General features: G+C 37.0%; 1 protein-coding gene across 4 annotated transcripts in view; it reads right to left on the bottom strand.

The window, feature by feature from the left end:
- The window catches only part of TRDMT1 (tRNA aspartic acid methyltransferase 1), an 80,503-nt gene that overhangs the window by 38,966 nt on the left and 18,223 nt on the right, over positions 1-23,314 (bottom strand). The window contains exon 1 of one of the 4 annotated variants that reach the window (XM_056800150.1): positions 22,973-23,140. The exons of the other annotated variants lie outside the window; for them this stretch is intronic. Within the exon in view, the coding sequence (XP_056656128.1) occupies positions 22,973-23,069 (97 nt within the window). The 5' untranslated portion in view covers positions 23,070-23,140. Of the gene's footprint in view, positions 1-22,972; positions 23,141-23,314 lie in introns of those variants that run through there. 4 annotated transcript variants of the gene reach the window in all.

The raw sequence follows: 23,314 nt of genomic DNA, 5'->3' as shown, positions 1-23,314 counted from the left end.
ACAAAAAATCATATAATAGAAACATAGATCATAATATACACAAATGGCAGCAAATTCATTAAGAATAATTAGAAATGGAAAACAAGACTATCAATACCAGCTGTTGAGTGACCTTAAAATATAGATTTGCAAGAAGAAAACAACTCAACATGCAAGGATTCTTGGAAATCTGGCAACCACCATTCAAGAAAAGAGAAAGAGGTAGGAAGTTCCAACTAACCAAAATTAACCATCTCTTCATTAGAAAAGCAATCAGAAAACTTCTCAAAAAAACACCTTTAATGAAGTATCATTCACCATAGGAAAAAAAATATTACTAAATGGACAGATGAATGCTCCAAAAGCACTCCAATAGTTTACTCACAAACTAAAAACCATAAACTACTATGTAACTGTAAAATATTATTATTTTTATTACCTAAACTTGCATAAAATGGACAATTTGTCAACCACAATGTACTTCAAAAGACAAAATGCTAAGTCTTTTAAAAATTAGTTGTCTTCTCTGCTCATCTTAGTATGGAAACCTAACCAAGGGAAATTTAGCAAAGAAAGAGAATGTTCCAAAATCACAGGCAGAAACAAAAAGGTGGGAAAGAAGCCTTGATCCAGTGTTGAAAAAATTAAATGAAACCAAAGATCCAAAAGTACCCTCTGGTGACACCTCTATTAACAAGAAAAAATGTCTCCCAATGTTCTGGTCTGTATAAAAGGCAAAAAGAGTTATAAACACATGTAATTACAAAGTGGTTTGGTTTAGGCCCAAACTGGCAAACACCAAAAATTGGAAAAAACTTAATAAATCTAACAAAGGAATCAGTGATGAGCGATAAATGTGAAACTCAAAATTTTGACCAAAAAAAACAACTTGGAGCAATTTTGCTGAGTGTTGTTAGGTATTATATGGAAAGAACTCAAAGTTGACACCCTGGCTGGGCTTCTGATACTCTTTTGTAGAGCAAGCATATTTATTACTTTTAGGACTGCCTCCAAGATTTTGAGCTCCATTAATAAACCAAATGACCGAGGGCTTTCTTTCCCTCCTTTTTATACACATTTATTACTTTTACTGAAACCATTTTCATTCTTCATTTGTTTAATTTCTCTTAAAACTAGAAAGATGACATCTACCTCTGAAGCACACATTTTCAAATGTCACAAATACACACCTCACAATACTCTGACTTCATCTTATTTCTGAAAGCAGAGGTTGGGAAATGCCATGGGCTATGATATCAAACTACACAAGTTCCAAAACCTGCATTAATGGTTCAACAAGCATTTACTTGGTGCCAACTATCTGCCAGGCATTGTGTTATAGGCTTTTAGGAATATAATATATAAGAAAAAGAAAGAAGGAATCCCTACTTGTACATTTACATTTTAGGTTCTACATTTGGGAAAAGAATACAAGAAAATGTAAACATAAAGAAAAATAAATTTTCCTACTATTTTATAAAAATTACTGGATAATTTTTTATATTAAAAATGCTATTTACTTTGTTGAAGGTAGAGCTGTAACACTGAAACAATTCTAAAACTTAAATAGCCTCTACTATTTCCATTAGTCTGAATCTCCTGAAGAGGGCTTAAAATGGAAAGAAAAGAAAAAACCATACAGTTGTGCTAGGCCTGAGATCATCAAACATGTATTTATTTATTAAGTAACTTCTATGTATACAGCAATGGCTAAAACAAAGAAAAATGTCAAGAGAAATATCCACTAATAAATAAGAAATAATACTTCAAACAGGTAGTAATAAAACCAATGACTTCAGATATTTCTTTAAAAATGCTGAATTCAAGATTCCAAGAAAACCCCAAGGGACTCAGGGACTCAGGTTGAAAAATGCTATCCACAGCTGAAGAATGAACTGCTGGAGTCTGATTATGAATCAAAGCATTCCATTTTTCGCTTTTATCTCCTTCATGAGTTTTTCTTATATGTGAGATATGTATCTTTTTTAACAGCATTAGGAATATAGAAATACGTGTTGCAGGACAGCACTGTAATAACCTATACCAGAGTATTTACTGCCTTAACAGAGGGAGGGTAAGAGAGGGAGAGAATCTGAATGGCAAAGTGTTAGATAACAATTGTCAAAAATTGTTTCAATGTGTGATTGAAAAAAAAAATTTTTAAAGATTAAAATAATGCACACAATGAATTGGGATTCTTAACACTAAATTAGACCTCCCAGATGTTACTGAGACTCTGTGAGATGGGGACTCATGCCTGAAATATGGCAATGGAAACTATTGGATTAAAATAGTGGTAGCATCCCACCCTATACCAAGAAAATGTAATCCTCCAGAGAATTCAATGAAACAAAGGGAAGAAGAACACTGGAGAATATTTTATTAAGGATCAAGGGAAGAAGCCCAAGTGAATCAGTGCTGACAAGTCAATATATTCCAGACCACAGAACTAGAAGAAGAAAATGGATGAAAAATTTCCAAAATAATCCACAGAGTTAACAATAAGAAATAAATGATACTAGGATGGCTCAACTATTCAGATATCTGCCAGAACTCTCTCTTCCACTAAAAGCAAGGCAACAGAAAACTTTAAGAGGTCGAGAAAGCAATGAGAATTACTATTCCAGACTTAATTTCAGCAAACTTAATTAGAAATGTTGAAAACCCTAGGAAGAAGTGATAATGCCATCTTAGAATTTGTGATGTAAAGATAAATTTGCAAGCTATAAAATAAAATATTTTGATGGAAAACAATAGGTTCAAAACTTTTCAAAACTGTTTAACTCACCAATCAGGTTCAAACTGTTTGGATACTTTTGATAGAGATAATCAAAAGTATCCTCAGTGATGAAGTGAAGCTCAAACGTGAACTTCCCTTCAGGGCCAGGCACAAGGATGCTAAAGATACTCTTATAAATATAAAATGTTTAGTGAAATATATAAGGATAAATAATTCTAAGGGATTCTAAATCCACCCAAATAAACTCCCAGGTCCCGCAAGGAACCACTTCTCCTGTGTTTCACAGGCTACACTAATCCTCCCTGATCTGATAACCCAAATTTATACTATCTAAATAAAACTACAGCTAATATCCTTATAATTTTTAACTTCACCTTCAAATTATAAAATAGCAAAGGCTAGCTGGTTGAGTTTAAACAAGCATCCAGTTAGGACTCTGAATGCTAACCAAAGACCAGGTTTTTCTTTGGTCTTCTCAAATATAAACCAATCTATAAAATCACAATAGTCACTAGTGTTTCCCAAGTTGGGAAAGGAAAACACTGAGCTCCTTCAGATCTTTCCCTCAGACAGAGAGTGAGACAAAGATGTTACCTTCTCCAGATCTGAGAGAGAGTCTCTGAGTGTGTCTCTGCCAACCACCATAAAGCAACTCCCAATTGCCAGAGAGTGTAACTGACATAGAAAAATGGTTATAACTCTCAGTAGTTGAAATTAACATACTCTCTAAGCTCTGCTTCAAACTCCAGTTCTTTTCTCAAGCAGCCACTTTACTTCTTATCCCTAAACTATTAAAACAATACTTATTTTCTAACATCTTCCTTCCAGTGACAGACAAAAGGAGAAAGTCAGAAGGGCTATATACAAAGAAACCAAAATTCTTACATAGGGAACTTACTGACAAAAGTGATGGTATTAGAATGGGGGGACCTAGGTGAAAGTTCTGACTGTCCCTTATTGGATGAGTAGTTTTTGGCTAGTTATTTTATTTCTTTGCAGCTCAGTTTCTTCATGTTTGGCTTAAATAATTCTAAAGTCTCCTCCAACTAGAAAAATCCAACTCAGATTTTTAAAAATGCACAAAAGATAGAAATAAAGTAGGATGATGGTGTAGTAATTCAAAAGGATAGTACTAACAGTATAGAGCCTAGAATACAATGAGGCTTGATGTAAATGCTAAGGATTTATCTTGATATAAATGTTAAGCCTTTATCATATTTTATATATTATAATATATTAAAATTATATCATAATGTATACTGTATTATATTATATATGTGCCATATATTGTATAATATTATAATTAATTATAATAATATTATATTAGAGAGACTATTTAGAGGTACTTTTTTAAAGGAAATTTTTAAAATTCAATATTACTTTATTTTCAGTTCCTTATTCTCTCCCTCCTGACTACCCTTCCCTACCCATTAAGAAAGCAAAAAAATAAAATAAAATAAAATAAAATAAAATGGGTGGAAGCACATTTTAACTATATTACAATTAATTATACTATTAAAGAAGAAATAGGCTTGGTGTTTTGAGGTGGATGGGATAATAATGGGCAAGGAAAGAAGGCAATATAACCTATCTTTAATTTTGCTTCAAACTGTAAACCTGTTTGGCCTTTTTTTTTCTTTAGACTGAACCTATAATTTTAGTGATATAGGATAAATGCCATAGGAGAAGGCAAGTGAAGAAATAAGGAGCTTGGCTACCAGATTAGGAAACACACACAACCAACAGACAAGAGTACCAAAAGAACTTGACAGTGTGACTACTGAACCATTGATGATGGTCTATGAAAACTGTGGAAAATGAGAAAGATGCCACAGTCCTGGAGAAGAGAAAATGTAAACTATATTAGTGAGCTTGACTTCAGTTCTTAGTAAAATTCTATAAAGGAATGGTTTGTGCACATGCAGAAATTGATCACTATTTAAAAAAAATAAGAATAAATCATACCAGTATAACTGTGTCCTTTTCTAGAATAGTAACTAAATCAAGATATTAAGTGAGAAAAATATGAACAAGAAAGTAAAAATATTGGTTAAATCCTGGGGACTTCCAGGCTAAGATGGCTACAGAGTAGAAGCAAACCACACAAACCTCACAAGCAACTGATATAAAGCACCTCAAAAAGACAAAAATCAAAATCAGAGGAGTAAAAGGGCTCTACTGTAGGGTGCAGTCTTGAAAGTAGGCAAGGTTGGAGCATTTCCATGCTATAAGGGAGTAAAATTATACCTACCAAAGCAAGAGCTGGCCATCCATCCCCAATCCACCCATAAAACCGAAGCAAATGGATTAGAAACCAAAATCCTACCATATGTTGTCTACAAGGTAAAGGTAAGAGGCTGGAAAAAAATTTATTGGGCATCAACTGAGAAAAAGAAAGCAGGAGTTGCAATCATGATATCTGACAAAACCAACATAAAAAGAGATCTGATTAAAAGATAGGGAAGGTAATTACATCCTGATAAAAGGCAGTATAGGCAATGAAGAAATAGTAGTACTCAATATATATGCACCAAATGGTATAGCATCCAGATTTTTAAAGTGGAAACTATTGGAATTTAAGGAGGAAATAAATAGTAAAACTATTCCAGTGGGGGATCTGAACCTTCCTCTATAAGATCTAGAAAAATCAAACCAAAATATAAATAAGAAAGAGGTAAGAGGTGTTAATGAAATCCTAGAAAAATTAGGGTTAATAGATATATAGAAAAAAATAAATAGGGACAAAAAGGAATACACCTTTTCCTCAGTAGCACGTGGTCCATTCACAAAGATTGACCATGTACTAGGGCATAAAAACATGGCAAACAAATGCAAGAAAGCAGAAATAATAAATACAACTTTATCAGATCATAATGCATTAAAAATAATAATTACTAAGGGTACCTGGAAATGCAATTCAAAAATTAATTGGAAATTAAATATGATTCTCCAAAATTGGTTTGTTAAAGAACAAATCATAGAAACAATTAATAATTCTATTGAAGAGAATGACAATGAGGAGACATCATATCAAAACTTATGGGTTGCAGTCAAAGCAGTACTCAGAGGAAAATTTATATCCTTGAATGCATATATCAACAAATTAGAAAGGGAAGAAATCAATGAATTGAGCATGCAAAGTAAAAAACTAGAAAGAGAACAAATCAAAAATCCCCAGATAAAAATTAAATTAGAAATCCTAAAAATCAAAGGAGAAATTAATAAAATTGAAAGTAAAAGAACTATTGAATTAATGACTAAGAGAAAGAGCTGGTACTTGTAAAAACAAAGTACTGGTTAATCTAATAAATAAAAGGAAAGAAGATCAAATTAACAGTATCAAAGATGAAAAGGGCAAACTCACCTCCAATAAGGAGGAAATTAAGGTAATTATTAAGAACTATTTTGCCCAATTATATGGCAATTTAGGTGAAATTAATGAATATTTACAAAAATATAAATTGCCTGTATTAACAGAAGAGGAAATAGAATACTTAAATAATTCAATTTCAGAAAAAGAAATTGAACAAGCCATCAAAAAACTCCCTAATGTAAGGATAATTTTAGGGTTGAGACCTAATCTAAATTAAATTTTGGTCACTAGAGAATATCCCAAATAAAATACCCAAGTCAGTTAGTAAATTTATGGTGATTTAATTAATATAGAGGAAAGGAATTAAGGAGAAGGGGGAGGGAAAAGGTGTAGGATTTTTCCCACCTGACCTGTGCCAAGGGAAGTTCAAAGTCCTCCTCCACGAGGTCTCTGAAGATTAGTGGCTTTCTAAGAGGGTAGTGTTTGGAAGGTAAAGGAGAAAGAATCAGCCTAAACTCCGATAGAGCTCGGTAAGATGCCTCACCTGAACTAGGCTACTCAGCTTCTCCCAGTATAGTATCAAGGAAAACTCACCGACAAACCAGACAATAGCTGCCGCCACACCAAGATGTCAGAACCCTTAGCACTCAGCAAGCTGCCGCCAGCCACCTCTCTGCCGCAAAAGAGGTCAGAGAGAAGAAGTGATGCAAAATATATAGAGGGTTTTACATCACTTTCCTGTGTCTCACCTGTACCAATGGTAGCTTAAGCTTGACTTAGGGCAGCCCAGGAGTCTGTCAGCTGTTTCTGATTTGTCATTTGCTAGCACATGTCTATCATAGGCCATCCTCCTATATACTTAATTCTTAAGTATGGATGTAGACATTCCTGATTTTGTTAAACTAAGTAGGGTGGAGTAATCTAAAGTTCACACTAAGGAAAAAATCCCCAGGTCCTGATGGATTCACAAGTGAATTCTATCAAACATTTAAAGAACAACTAATCCCAGTACTATACAAACTATTTGACAAAATAATCAAAGAAAGAGTTTTACCAAAGTCCTTTTATGACACAAATATGATACTGATCCCTAAGCCAAGCAGACCAAAAAGAGAAAGAAAACTACAGACCAATTTCCTTAATGAACATAGGTGCAAAAAATCTTAAATAGAATACTAGCAAAAAGACTACAGCATGTGATCATGAGAGTTAATTCATTATGATCAGTGGGATTCATATCAGAAATGCAAGAATAGTTCAATATAAGGAAAACCATCCACATAATTGACCATATCAACAACCAAACCAACAGGAATCATACGATCATGTTGATAGATGCAGAAAAAGCCTTTGACAAAATATAACACATTCCTACCGAAAACACTAGAAAGTATAGGAATAGATGGGCCTTTCCTTAAAATAATAAACAGAAAATATTCAAAACCATCAGGAAGTATCAACTGCAATGGGGATAAATTACAAGCCTTCCTAATACGATCAGGAGTGAAGCAAGGATTCCCATTATCACCTCCATTATTTAACATTGTACTAGAAACACTAGCAGTAGCAATTAGAGAAGAAAAAGAAATTGAAGATAACAGGTGGCAAAAAAATTGGAAAATGAAGGAATGTCCATCGATTGGGGAATGACTAAACAATTTGTGGCATCTGTTGGTGATGGAGTACTATTGTGCTAAAAGGAATAATGACCTGGAGGAATTCCATGTGAACTGGAACAACCTCCAGAAACTGATACTGAGTGAAAGGAAAAGAACCTGGAGAACAGTGTACACAGAGACTGATACACTGTGGCACAATCAAATGTAATAGACTTCTCTACTAGCAGCAATGCAATGATCCAGGACAATTCTGAGGGATTTAGAAGAAAGAACACCATCCACATCCAGAGAAAGAACTATAGGAGTAGAAACACAGAAGAAAGACATTTCCTCTATCACATGGGTTGATGGGGATATGATTGGGGAGGTAGACTTTAAATGATCACTCTAGTGCAAATATTAATAATAAGGAAATAGATCTTAATCAATGATACATGTAAAACCCAGTGGAATTGCTCATTGGCTACAGGAGGGGGGGAGGAAAGAGCGAAGAGAAAGAACATGAATCATGGAACCATGGGAAAATATTCTAAATTAATATTAATTAAAAATTTTAAATTTGGTTAAATTCCCAAATCTAAATTGTTATGATTATTGATTGATGAAACCCTAAAGAGAATTTTGCAGCTGAATGCCACAGAGTTCTTTTCAATATCTTTATCAGTGACATGAATGAAGATAAAAAAGGCATGCATGACAAGTCTTTAGCTGACATGGTACTAGACACAGGGCAGCTAACATTTTAAATGCCCATTTGGATGAGAATCAAGATCCAAAAATTTGTTCAAAAGTAGAATAAGCTCAGGGGAGTTCCTCAATTAATGGAAACCTACAAGCAGAAATAACACATCTACTTTTTAAGAATAGTGAAAGTAGGGCATCCTGCTAAAGAAGGGAATGGATTAGATAGCCTCTGAGGTCCCTTTCAATTCAGATTCTATGAGGAAAAAACCCAGAATATAATATAAACCCTATCTCTGTGATAGATATTCTTTAACAATTACAAAATCCCATAGAAATTATTAGATTGTTCTAATAAATGTATACAAAGCAATTCTAAAAATTTACATTTTATCTATACTCATTAATAACACTATAAAAAAAACTTTATTCTTTTAATTTCTTTTGACAGTATTACTTTTCCCTTTCCTCCCAAAAAGAAATGAAAATATAAATGCCACACTATAAGATTAGAGCATTATTTTTCCCTTCTTTGTAGAGGTAGAGAATTATGGGAGAACATTGCATATCCTGCCAGATTCCACTGATGTGTTGCTTAGTTTTACTGAACTACTTTTTAAAAATTGCTTTATTCATTGTTACCAGAAGAGTTGCTGGATAGAGAAGATATATAGAAGTGAAAATGATATAAAAGCAAATTATCAATAAAAATGTTAAATCTAAGGAAACAGAATAGAGCATTATAATGCCTTTAATCTGTAATAATAAAGTGTGAAGATATTTTAAGTAGGGGGCAGTTAGGTGGTTCAGTGGACTGAAAGCCAAGGCTAGAGATGGGAGGTTCTGGGTCCAAATCTGTCCTCAGACACTTCCAATCTGGGTGACCCTGGGCAAGGCACTTAACCCCCATGGCTTAGCCCTGATACCACCTTACTGCCTTGGAACTAATATACAATAGTGTTTCTAAATCAGAAAGAAACATGTTTTCAACAAGAAAAAGAAAAAGTTACACAAAAGAAAACTCTACAAAAGAATTTTCACAGAACAAGAAAGTTTTAATGTAGTTAAACTATTTTTACAATATAGTCATTTCAATTCTTAAATATAGTAACTTCCTGACTTTGAAGCATTCTATACATACATGCATCAAGATATGCCCCCTTTATGGATTAGAACTATCCCTGAAAGAGAAGCATTACCCAGACCAGTGTCTTCCCATCTGATTGCACATGATTAACTAGGGGCCACCTCAGATGTGCAGAGATAAAGGGAAGCATCTTCATGATGCTGCCATGTGCTTTGTTTAGTAGAGACTAGGCAGACAGTACCACTGCTATTACTAGAGGAATAGCACCCACGGGTACTGTGGCAACAGGCTCCCTACTCACCCTTTAGGAAAACGGGGACTAACCCATTTCTTCTCCTCACCACTCCTTCCCTGTCCTAACCACAGTAGCCTACCAATGTTATAAAGTGAAGATAACAGCATTTCTGCGCCTGTTCCTTAGCTAGTCTGGCCTACCATTCAATTCAGTTCAAATCAACAAGCATTTCTTAAACACCTTCCATATCCAAGGCACAGTATTAAGTAAGGGGGACAGGAAGACAGAATGCTCACTAAACATCAGACATGGGAAGAAACATGGGAAACTCTTCTTGCAACATGGAATGGGCAGAGGAGGTACGTCCCTGCCCCCCATTCCTCCACTGCAGATGCAAATTGTTCCCTTATAAAAGTGTAAGGATAAGGAATAAGGGATAGGGGAAAATGTAAAGATTGTCTTGAAAAGGGAAAGAGAAGAATGTAGCCACAAGCCCTTGGAAAGATTCTTGGAGGAAAAGTTCTGCAGAAGGGGTTTGTGGGAGTGAACTAAATTTAACTGTCACTCCTGAACTGTCTCCCCTCTGACCTGGAAGGGTGAAATAGCTGCTCTACCATCTCTTGGGAACTAACTGGTTTTGTGGAAACTAGGAGGTTCTTAGGGTTTGGAGAGATACTTGGGAGGTTTGTTTGTTCCTGAGTGTTGTACCAACCTGGCTGGTTCAACCTGTCTGTGACACCCTGGCAGTAAAAAATTTGGCAGTTATAAGTTGCCTAAGGTAAACCAAAGGATTTTCATCTGGGACCTTGGAAAATAACCCCAGGCTTGGGAGGAAATTCAGTCTACTAATGAATCTTGTCACCTCATTCCTCTTAGAGAAAATCCAGGTAGTTCGGTTAGCAGATAGTCAGGTGGTTTGGGGTTAGAAAGATTAGGGAGATGAGAGGTAAAGCCTAAAGAAGACTAGAAGAGCAACCTCTTGCAAGGTGCATAGAAGTTGGATGGAATCTAGATCTTACAGAGTTAGGACCTAACTTATCATTTTTCCTTACTTCAACTAGAAAAATAAACTTAGTTTTCTATAGCCCAAAGGTTTTGTGTTTTACTGGCCCTGGGAAGGTCCCTAGGTGGGTGTTTTTCATCACCCAGCCATCTAAGCCCTTCCCAATAGAGATATCTCTTTTGGGAGGTATTTCTCTTTTCAAAGGGTATTGCCAAGTCAGCTATTGTAAACTGAGGCATATCTCACTCAAGAAGAGGCCTCCAGGTAGGAAACAATATTAGCCCAATCAGACTCCACCTCCCAAGTTCTGAATCTGTTTCTTCTCTTCTACTATAGTCTTTTCTCAACCCTTCTTTGCCTGTATCTCAAAGGAACAGAACAGACTTCCTTCTGTTTATTTCTACCAACACTATCTATCCACCCACCCCAATCCTAATTTGCACATCTTCTTTCTGACCCCTGACACACCAACACATAACACTGAAAAATTGTGGAGGAAATGTTCTACTTTCCAGAAAAAAAGAAAATGAAATCTATAAACGATAAGTCATTGAGCTTTGTACAAACCACTAGAAAAATTTCAAGAATTATGTCAAACTAATATTTCCTTTTTAACAGAAATATTGGACTAGCTGACTGAGAAGTACATAACCACAATTAACCTAGATTTGAGGAATTCATGCAACAAAGTCTCTCATGCCCTTCCTATGGAAATACAACAAGATGTGAGCTATGTAATAGGAAAGTTTGATGGATTTAGAACGGATTGAATGGCCAAGCCCAAACAGTAACCATTAAAAATTCAAAGTCAACTTTTCAGGGAGGTCTCCAGTGAAGTCTCCCTAGGATCTGCATGTCCATCTAGTACATGTGACATAAGGGGAGTATGGGATAAAGAGATGGGAGCTATTTAATACACTGGATAAGAGAATCAGGATCCAAAAAGATCCTGACAAAGTAGAAAATTGAGCCAAAAAATATAAGATTAAATTTAATAGGAGGTAATATAAAGTTTTAAAGGTGGCTCTAGAAAATCAACTCTGCAAGCATAAGATGGGAAAAATAGGCTAGATGGCAGGTAATCTGAAAAAAATATCTGTGTTGAATGAATGGACAAGCTCAGTAGAGAGGTCTGCTACTGGTACAGATTAGCCTAGATAGCCTATTAAGATCCCCTCCATTGAGATGATTTGTTCAAGGTCAACATAGCAGCCAAAGAGAACAAATATGATTTCTGTCTCACATTAATTCAGGAATGAGATAGAATGAGAGAAAAGATAGTCCCATCAGAGTCCATGTCTAGATAACTGCATTTAGTCTGGGGCACCCTATTTTGCAAAGACCACTGTTAGAAATATTCTCCCAGAAAATGTTAGAAAGAGGAATTAGCTAAGAATGTTAATGGATGGAATGTTACAATAGGAACAGCTAGGAATGTTAAGGGGGGAAATCAGGATACAGTATCTTTTTACTGCTGGCAATAGACCATAACCATTTGGGCCTATGGAAGGATAACTGCTGGAGACAGATGTAAAAAGTCTCTGTTTAATAACTATTAAAGTTAAAGAAAGGTAAGAAAGGTAAACAAAAGTTTTGAGGATTAGGATTCCCTAATCTAAAAGGGTCTAAACTTATCCCAGTTCCCTCTGGTCCTCACGGACCTGCTTCCTGCTCAGGGTTTCCCTTGAGCCTCCTTAAACTCCTTATCTATCACTAAAAAAATCCAAAACTATACTAAATAACCTTTTGCTAATTACTAATTCTCTTAATGTCTCTGTAAATCTTCAGTTTTGAAAATCTTCAGTTTTGAATCAGCTAGTAGTCTTCTCACTCTCAAGGCGCTACTAGGCCTCAGGTTTGGTCAGGCTTATGGGCCCAAGGACAGGCCTCTCAGCCTTGCCTCACTGCAGCCACACAGAAGGGCAAAACAGTCTCTCTCTCCTCTTAATTATATATTTAAGTTACTGTCTCCTTAGATCTCTTTCAACTTTCAGTTAATTCAGTTATTCGCTCACTCTGCCCACGGCCAGTCTTTCAGGATCTAGCTAGGTTTTGGGACTAAGCAGGCCTCAAAATGGCTCAGCCCTCTCAACAGCCGCCCAGAGGAAAAACAGTTTTTCTCTTTCTCGTTCTGCTAATTTCCCCCAAAAACTTATTACAGACACTCTAACCTGTTCTCCTCCTTCTCCTGCCACTGGGTTTTTTTTTCAGCGTTCTGAGAAACAGAAAAAAAACAGGCTTCCTCCTAGGCCAAAAACCATCAGGAGACCATTGGCAGTTGGGGAAAAAAACAAAACTGAATCTGGCTACCCAGAATTCCAACCGCCTGACTACTGGAGACTCGGTCTAGTCTTAAAGAAACCTTACCCACTATTCTTTACCCTGACCTTAGCTGCTAATTAATCCTAATACCACCAATAAGCAAAAGTGCCCAGAACAGGGTGACAACCAAGATGTTGAAGGCTACGGGAATATGCAGGTAGTTAACTTAGAATAGAAAAAGATTAATGGGGGAGAGAGGGCGGAATAATAGCTACATTTAAGTATAGAGAGGACTGTCATGTGGAAGAGTAATATTAGACTTGTTTAGCCAGTTAGAAGTTACATAAAAACTGCCTAACAAAGTTATCCAAAAGAATAGAGCTGCCTCTGAAAGTGGTTCCCCCCTCACTTGGAGATCTTCAAGCAAAGGTTGAACAACCATTTGTTGGCAGTGCTGTAGATGAAGCTCTTGATGGGGTTAAAGATGGTCTAAATTTTCTCTGCGATCCACTGTGAACTCTGTGACTAAGGTTTGTTGTTTTTTCCTAACCATCTTCACAAGCACTTGACAGAATTAAATTAAGAACAAACTTAACATATAGAATTGTTGACTTACCAATCCCAGGACTCATCCTAAGATACTCATAATCAGATCATTAATGGCCAACACAATTCTCTAGTGAGGCAGTACAGTATTTTGCACAGGGAGCTGAGATCAAATCCCAACTCCAATATTTAAAGGCTGTGTGACTCTGGCCAACCCCCTTAACTTCTCTGAGGTCCAATTTCCTTTCCTTTTCTGTGAAATGAGGGTAATAATACAGGATTGTTGTGAGGAACCAAATGAGATCTATAGGTAACATTCTTTTCACACTTTAAAACACCATAGAAATGTCAGTTATCATAATCTTATTTACTTCAAGAACATCTATCCTAGCTTCAACATGACCCATCTGGACTATATTCTATCATACCCCTCCTTTGGTGATTGCCTTGAGAGACACTAGTTCCCAATTCTTTTTCACAAGTCAGACTTTTATGGCCCCTTCCACCAATTCTGGGATCAGTAATTCTAGCATCAATGATTCTTCTACACTTTGAAGGTATTCAACCTAAATAAAGGCTTCTATATTATTCAATACATATAGGTATTGTGAACTTTAAATTACTCCACCCTACCTAGTCTTAACAAAAACAGAAATGTCTACACCCATACTTAAGGATTAAGTATTTAGGAGGATGGCCTATGACAGACATGTGCTAGCAAATGACAAATCAGAAACAAGTAGCAGACCCCTGGGCTGTCCTAAGTCAAGCTTAAGCTACCATTGGTAGGAAGGAAACATGGGTCATGTTGTAGCTAGGATAGACGCAGGAAAGTGATGTAAGGACCGTCTATATATTTCGAGTTACTTCTTCTCTCTGGCCTCTTTCTACGGAAAGGTGGTTCTGGCTGGCAGCGTGCTGAGCATTTTGGCATCTTGGCATGGTGGTAGCTATTATCTGGTTTGGTGGTGAGTTTTCCTTGATACTATACTGGGAGAAGCTGAGTAGCCTAGTTCAGGTGAGACATCTTAACTGAGCTCTCTTGGAGTTTAGGCTGATTCTTTCCTCCTTTACCTTCCAAACACTATCCTCTTAGAAGGCCTCAAATCTTCTTCAAAGACCTCATGTCATCCTGGTACCGGTCAGGCGGGAGAAATCCTATATCCTCCTTCTCTGATTTCTCCTTAATTCCTTCCCTTAGTATTAATTAAAATCACCATAAATTACCAACTGACTTGGATATTTTATTTGGGATTTTCTCTGGCGACCAAAACTAATTTAGATTTAAGTCACAACCCTAAAATTATCCTTACAGTATAGACACTTGCATTCTCACAAGCAGGAAAAAAGGAGGGTTTTTTTTTTGAGATTGTATATAATATGTGTCAAATCAACAGAGACCAGAAGTGTCTCACATATTACCAGATTTAGAGAATTTTTATACCAAGGAAACTGAGTTAAAAAAAGTTTTTTTTCTTTTTCTACACATGTTTTTTGGTAATTAAAATAATTGATACTCACCTTCAAATAAGCAAAATATTGAGAGGGAGCAAGAATATAGCATATTTCTTTAAGAAAAACTTTTCCATTTTCCCAATGACCAAGTTAAAATCCTTCAAGTTAGAAATGTCCCAAATGTGCATTTCATTGAGCCTAAGCATCACCTCTCTTTGTGATAGAGGAATGATCCAGAGACTTTGAAGGAAAGAGCCTGAAAGACATGCAGAGGTTTGCATCCACAGCGGGGATGATGGAGGAGGGTTGGAATCTTGAGGGAAAGAGAGAGAAATCAGCTCTCTCCTTCCAATATAACAAGGAAGTCAGTTTAAGATAACTGACAACTTTATTCTAATAATATGGTGGTTAGGGGTAAGATAAACAAGATGTCTGCAGATTGGATTTTATAGGAAAGAGGGAAGGGAAGTCCCTGTCTTTCTAAAAATCTCTTTTCTCCCTACCTCCAAAGTTGATAGACCCAGGCTTGTCAGCCTGGTCTCTAAGAGGCTCAGGGTTTTGTGACCCCTGGTCTTTATCACAGCAGAGCCAATGTCCAGACCCAGAGTGTCATAGGAGCTGTGTGAGACCTTCTGATGCTGTTCTTATTCTTCTCAGTTTCTACTACAATTCTTGGTGTCTTGGGGGGGGGGGGAGGATGGTGGTTAGGATCAATGAGGGATTTTGTAGGGCTCAGGAGAGAAATCTCTGATCAGTCTGTCACCCTTGTGGTGTAAACCTTAAAATTTCTTAGACTTATGAATGTTGGAAATTTCACCATTGGGAAATTTCATGCTTGGAAAAAATTTCCTACTGATAGTAAGAACTCTATTGGAATGTGAAATCCCTTGGCATGGGAGGATCCTTCTCCTCCCTACTTAAGACTACTTTAGGGCAGAAACCTTTTGCTAAACAATGGAAAGGGTTTTGACCTATGCTTAAGCATAGAACAGGAAGTTCTTTGAGTCATGATTGATTTTAGAATTGATACAATAGAGATACTTGAAATGACAGAACCAGGTCTTGGAAATTGCAATCTCCACCCTACTTAGACTAACAGGATTTAGGAAGGGCTGCAGCAAAGATCAAGATTTAATTATTTGAGAATATGACCTTCAACAGACATGTGCAAAGCCACAGACCTCTGGGCGGTCCTGGGTTAAACTAGAGCCACCATTGGCACAGGGGAGACATCGACAGTGATTGGTAGATGTGAGAACTGAGGGGAGGGAACTTAAATGGTTTCCTTAAAGATAGCAGGGTCTGAGGACAGAGAAGGGAGTTTTTTGCTCTGAGAGGTTTGGCTCTGAGAGGTTTTGCTCTGAAGGAGTCTGAGAGGAGAGAGGTCCTGGAGGGAGAGCTCCTGGAGAGGTGTTGAAGGAGGCTGTGGAAGGAGAACTCAGGAGGAGTCAGGAGGAGAAGGCTCTGGAAACATTTCTTGAAAGGAGGCTCTCTTGAAGGTGGAGCCTGAGGTTGGCATGAGAAGCCTTACCTAGAGAGATCTTGGGTAAGTGATACAACCAACTGACTGATTTATTCATTCTTATTCCTTTCTTACTTTCTCTCTTTTTCTATTGATTAATCAGTGTATTATAAATTAAATTTCTCTATAAAACCCAGTTGGCTTGGGCATATTCATAAATTGGGAATATATTCCCTGGTGACCATCTTATATTTATATAAACCCAAGACACAGTAGAAAACATATTTCAGCGGTCATAATTGTTATATATTTCCCTTGCTCCCAAAACATTTTAATTATCACAGTTTATGGTTGACCACGAATTTGGTGAGAAAACCCTCAAAATATTTCTGTGAAATCTCTTTCCTTTATTTTTTTTTGCTTTATTACTTGCATATCAGTCAGTCTTGTTTTCTTTTTTTTAACTTGACTTCAAATTTACAGCTGCAAGAACGGGTGAGTAAAAAACCTTTTTTCTCCTTAAATTAAGCTGTTTTAGATCTTAACAGGGCCCTAAGGTCCTGGCTAGCAATTGCCTAAATTAAGACTAAAAAAACCCTGTGGAAAGTTTGTTGCTTTGCCCTGCTCCCCACGTGTTTTGTGAAGACTGTTAGAGAAATAATTACAAAATATATATATATATATATATATATATATATATATATATATATATATATATATATATATATAAATGAGTACTACATTCTTTGACATTTATATGGCAGCTGAAGAATTAGGGGCATTGAGGAATGCAGGATACCTCCAAATTTTTATATTAATAGGTACTGTCATTTTTGTACTCCTCAATACTATATTTAGAGATGCTAAAATAAAAAATATTGAGGATAAAATAGAAAATATTGAGGATAAAATAGAAAAAATTGAGGATAAAATAAAAGCCCAATTAGAAGATCTAAAATGTTTCTTACAGGATCAATTGGCAAACACCCACTCTACCAGAAACAGACCTGTTTCTGAACCTTTGAATGAGGAAATTTCCTTCCCTGAAATAGAGATGGAAAACACCTTCCCTATAGCCCAGTTAACAGACTGCTTCTCTCGTGTAGTGCAAATCTTGTCTGAATTTAATCCCCAAAACCCTTCCCCTGCAATCCCAGTTTCTCATGTTCCCTCTCCTACAGAAAACCAAATTCCAATGCAAAGGAGATCTTGTCCTCCTAGAGAAACCTGTCCTTGTCAAACTGACCCACAGGTACAAAATTCAACTAGAGGCCTGTTTCCTCTAAGAGAAGTACCTGATATAGGACGGAATGGGGATGTGGTGACTTTAAGACGTAGGATACCATTTACTCCCCAAGAAATAAATGAATTTACACGAAATATCCCCACATATGAACAAGATCCTTTTCTAGTAGCAAAAAAGATGGGAGACATATTTTTTCAGTATAATCCGTCTTACAAGGATGTTGAGAACTTGCTACAGGCTTTTTTAACTGAACGTGAAAAAAATAAAATAATTGCTCATGTCAACAAAACCCGGGGGCGTAATGCAGCACATTGGCCATCTCAGGATCCCAAATGGGAGTATAACAACCCTGAGGATTATCTACAACTATACCGTTGTAGAGAGGCCATCCTCACGGCAATGAAGGAATGTGCAGACAGTACAGATAAGTGGATGGAACTTGAAAAAATTAAGCAAAAGGAAGAAGAAACACCCTCCAGATTTATGGATAGAATAATCGAGTTTGGGGACAGATACTTAGATTGGGACCTAACTAAAGAAAGTAGCTTAAGACAAGTTAGAAGGATCTTTGTAAATAACTCTTGAAAAGCAATTAAGAATTATTTTAGAACACAATGCCCAAGATGGTCAGATATGGACCTTGAAGAATTGCGAAAAACAGCTATATATGTTTTAAAGGGAAACAAAGAAAAGGAGGAAGAAAATAATGATGACATGGAGGAAATGAAGAAAAAAATGAGATATTTAATAGATAGGATAACTAAATTAGAAAGTGGGCATGATAATGAACCAACGACAATTGCCCCTCTCCAGAAATCCAATTATCAATCCATTACTTGCCACTTCTGTGAGAAGAAGGGCCACAAAATGATGGTATATAGAACCTTTCTTAAGATGATTGGAAGGAATACACAGTTTAATAATAGCTTTAGAAATAATAACTATAGAAATGATGATAATGGTTATAGAAACCAGAATTCTAGAAATTATAATAATGACTATGGAAATAACTATAATGAATATAGAAATAAGAACTTTAGAAACCAGAATTATAGAAATAGGAATTGGGAAAATAATGACAATGCTCCAAATGAAGAAAATTATAATGATAATGAACAACAACAATATATGAGAAATGGCGCTTGTCCAAAAAATACTCGAGGTACTAATGACCCTCAGAGAGGTGCCCTTCAGGGGGGTGCCCAAGGAATATCCCAAACACAATGAAGGGCCGGGACACAGGAATCAGAGGATACAACCTTTGATTTCCCGGACCCTGATGTCCTACTACCCGTTGTCCCTATCCACTGCCCTCCCCATATTAATGAACCCCATGTTACCTTAAAGGTGAGTAACACCTATTATGATTGTCTATTAGACACCGGAGCTTCCTAGTCTGTATTAAAGAGAACACCTGATTTACAATGTTATTCTGTTGGCTCAGAGAATGTAATGGGAGTATCAGGAATAACCCAAAGAGTTAAATGACAGAACCAGGTCTTGGATCTCCACCCTACTTAGACTAACAGGATTTAGGAAGGGCTGCAGCAAAGATCAAGATTTAATTATTTGAGAATATGACCTTCAACAGACATGTGCAAAGCCACAGACCTCTGGGAGGTCCTGGGTTAAACTAGAGCCACCATTGGCACAGGGGAGACATCGACAGTGATTGGTAGATGTGAGAACTGAGGGGAGGGAACTTAGATGGTTTCCTTAAAGATAGCGGAGTCAGTGGTCTCAAAATAGAAAGAGATCAACTGTCTCCCACCTGGAATCTCTCTTCCCTCAAGATTCTAAGCCTCCTCCACCATCCCCCACTATGGATGCAAACCCCTACTGTGGATGCAAACCTCTGCATATCTTCCAGGCTCTGCCCTTCAAAGTCTCTGGCTCATTCCTCTATCACATCTTTATGAGATGGATTTATACTTACTACAAAAAAATTCACTATAAAGAAAAACTGTGGATGGTCTATGGAGCATTTGGTACTAGGATTTAATTATGTAGGAATAGGATTTAGAAGAGGAATGACATTTAGAAATTATTTAATCTCCATTCTACAAATGAGAAAATCTAGACCCTGAGAGACTAAGGACTTGCCCCTGGTTATATTGGTGGTAACAGAGAAAGGTCCTTTGAACCTAGATCTTCTGACTCCATATCCAATGCTCTTTCCAAAGTACCAAGCTGAACCAAGAATCTTTCTCTAATATGCCCTACTGGTGAACAAGAAAACCATACACTTTCCTACTATAGTTTTTTTTTAAACAGAGTGATAAGTTTATTATGCATTTTGACTGTAAAACTGCTTTCATAAACTAGGTTTAGCAACTAAATAACTGAAATAAAATTGAAGCTAAAAATAATTTCTCTTTATTTCCTCCTAAGATTGAAACTGCCAAAGTAGTTGCCAAAGTACTTGTATCACAAGGCCTTGCATTTAGCAAGAGCTAATAATTGTTTGTTGCAATTTGGCCTGAGAATTAAATGAAAACATTCTCATCAGTCATTCAAACAATGTTGCTTCAAGGAAAAGGAAGAAAACTAATTCAAAAGCTCACCAGGAAAAACAAACAAACACAACAAAGTAAATACTTCAACTTGAGAAATAAAGCTAATTCTTCTCAGTGGAAAACATAGGAAAGTGACAAACCTTAGGCCTAAAATCCTGATTTCACAAGATGGTCACAAATTAACTGTCAAAGCCAGGATTGAAACCCAGATCAATCAAACACACTTATTCAGCACCAACTATTTACCATGTATTGAGGAAAGAAAATGATCCTTTGGAGGGATCAATTTCTACTAGATTTCCTGGAGCTTCAAGTCAAAGTTCACTCCATCATAAAAGTGCTATGTCTCCCTTGGCACATATAATTCTGGGGCTGGAGGAGATGTTGGAAATTAGTTAATCAAATCTCTTTATTTTGATAGATGGAAAAACTAACCCTTTAAGGGTTAAATGTCACACACAAAAGAAGATCTAAGAAATGGGCCACTAAAATCACATATCCACCCCTATAAGCAATCAACCAATCTATCCACAAGCATTTATGAAGTACAGTGTACTTCATATGGTACTACAATGTACCAGGCACTGTCAAAGATAAATATGAACCAGTTCCTCCTCTATAGGAACTAAAGTTTTATCTGGGGAAACAATATATACACAGACAGGGATATACAAAATAAAAACAAGGTGTTTTAATGGTAAGGCACTAGCAGTTGGAGAATCAGGAAATGTTTTATGTAGAAGATGGTGCTTGAGATAAATCTTGAAGAAATCAAGAAATTCTTAAGGGTACAGGTGAAGTCTTTTCATGGGAAATGGTCAGTGCAAAGGTATGGAGAGGGAGATAATAATGTCAAGTGTGAAAAACAGCAAGATCATGAAATTTGGAAAGTAAGTAATATATAATTGTGCTGGAAAGGTAGGCTGACCCTAGGTATGGAAGGTCTTTCAGAGTAACCTTACACCAAGAGAGAATCGTTTGTGAAATAGGAGAGTGATATAGGTAGACAGAAACAAAGCTAAATTACAATGGTTTGTCACTGAGGAGGAAAAATCAAAATCATTCACCTGTTTTCTGATAACATAAAATGAGGAATCTGGACAAACTAGCCACTAAATTCAGGCCAAGTTTTAGATCTGTGATGCTATGACCTAAGCTGAACATTTCTGAAGCCAAGGTGAAAAGGTAGGGGCTATTTTGTCCTTTTATTTTTGTATCTATAAAGCAACTGGCACTTAGAGGGAACTTACTTTTTGGATGACAACTAGAAAACCAACATGCTTACTCTATTGAAGCTCTAAAATAGCTTAAAATTTGAACCTGGAATATTTGACAATGTAAAAGCCAAGTACAAATCTGAGACATTCTGTGGGTGGGTTGGGTTTCATGGTCAAATAAATCTAATGAACTAACTTGAAAAGAAATGTATCAGATAAAAGAACCAGACTTGGAGTTAGGAAGATCTAGGATCAAATTCTATCTCTGACATATGCCCCTGTGACCACAGAGTAATCACTTAACCTCTCAGTGACAGTAGTAACTACCTAGAATTATAAATTGCAAACATAGATCTTCTGCATCTGTGGAAAAAATTGCCACAAAGATGAAATCACAGGGGTATAATTCATCTTTTCCCTCACCCCCAACACCAGATCTCAGAATCTCTACAGAAGAAACCTCAGAAGGATAGCTAGTCTAGTCCAATCCCTAAGTGGCACAGTGGATAAAGTAACAGGCCTGGAGTTAGGAAGATTCCTCTCCCTGAGTTCAAATTTGGTCTCAGAGATTTACTAGTTGTATGATTTACTAGTTAGTCTCATTTAAATGTCTCAGTTTTCTCATCTACAAAATGAGCTGGAGAAGAAAAGGGCAAACTACTCCAGTATCTTTACCTATAGAAGAGACAAGACACAAGTGATCCCTCAATTTTCAGTTTAGAAATTTGAGTCCAAGGGAGGCTGGCTTGCCTCAGGTCCCAAAGGTAGTTAGTATTAGAGCTGGGAAGTAAACTCATGTCATTGGGCTCCAGAGCCGTCTTGGATTCTAAAGTCTCTGAGTTCTAAATTGATATTGTAGGAGTTGTAAAGACCTCAAACTATTCCAGAAGTTAAATTATGATTTTTATACTACCCATCTCCATATAAAAAAGGGATGGATTCAAGATAAAAATGAGAACTTACATTTTTAGGGATTTGTTTTGCTTAACTATGCATATTTGTTACAAAGATTTTGTCCCCTAGCACCAAATATAAAATCCTGTGTTTGGCTTTTAGAGTCCTTCATGCCCTGGTCCCTTCCTACCTTTTCAGGGTTCGTATAATTTACTCTATAATCCACTGGTCTCCAGGCTGTTCCTTGAACAAGGTATTACTTTCCATCTCCTCTCCTATCCACTGGCTAGAATTCGTTCTTCTCTCCACCTCCTGGTTTCTCGGAGTTCCTTTAAAATACTTTCTACAGGAAGCCTTTGCAAATCTCCCTTAATTCTGGTGCCTTCCTTCTCTCTATTGATTATTTCCAATTATACCATATGTAGCTTGTTTGTAGGTAGCCATATATGTATGTTGTCTCTCCTCTCAGATTGGACTCTCAAAGCTTAGCCCATGCCTGGTATATAGCCGGGGCTTAATAAATGCTTGCTGCCTTGACTTAAGGGGAATACTAGCAAAGGAGAAGAAATAAATATTAGTTAACTGAAAATGAAAGTTTTAAAAAAGAAAATTCTATCTCTAACCAGCACAGAAGTGATTTTTTTAAGGTGATGATTGAGGGTAGAAGAGAGTAAGCCTTATTATGTTCAACAGCAGCGGTCCCAGGAACTAACTCACTTTGTAGTGAAGGGAAAGCACGGAGCTCCCACGGGAAAACCGCAAGGCCAGGATAACCTCCCCTGGAAGTTTCCTGTAAGAGACTCCCCAAGAGCATGAGAGGGCGGAGGCAAGCGAAGGGGCCGGGCCGAAACCAGGAACGGAGTCCTTAGCTCAGGGAAGGGGGCAGGGGAGGGGGAGAGGGAGGGGAGAGGCCAGGGGCGGGGCCGACGCACTTCCGAATGAGGCCCAGCACGGAGAACGCCGGCCACAGAAGCCTGGAGAGGGTAGAAAGTTTTCCGTTGCCGAGGAGACACGGCGCACGCGCAACATCTCCCAGCAACCCGCCCACAGAATCCTGGG

The sequence above is a fragment of the Monodelphis domestica genome, chromosome 5, assembly GCF_027887165.1.
Source record: "Monodelphis domestica isolate mMonDom1 chromosome 5, mMonDom1.pri, whole genome shotgun sequence".
In the NCBI taxonomy this organism is placed as follows: Eukaryota; Metazoa; Chordata; class Mammalia; order Didelphimorphia; family Didelphidae; genus Monodelphis; species Monodelphis domestica.
Note: the sequence above shows the minus strand (reverse complement) of the source record. Positions and strands in the feature narration are given on the sequence as shown.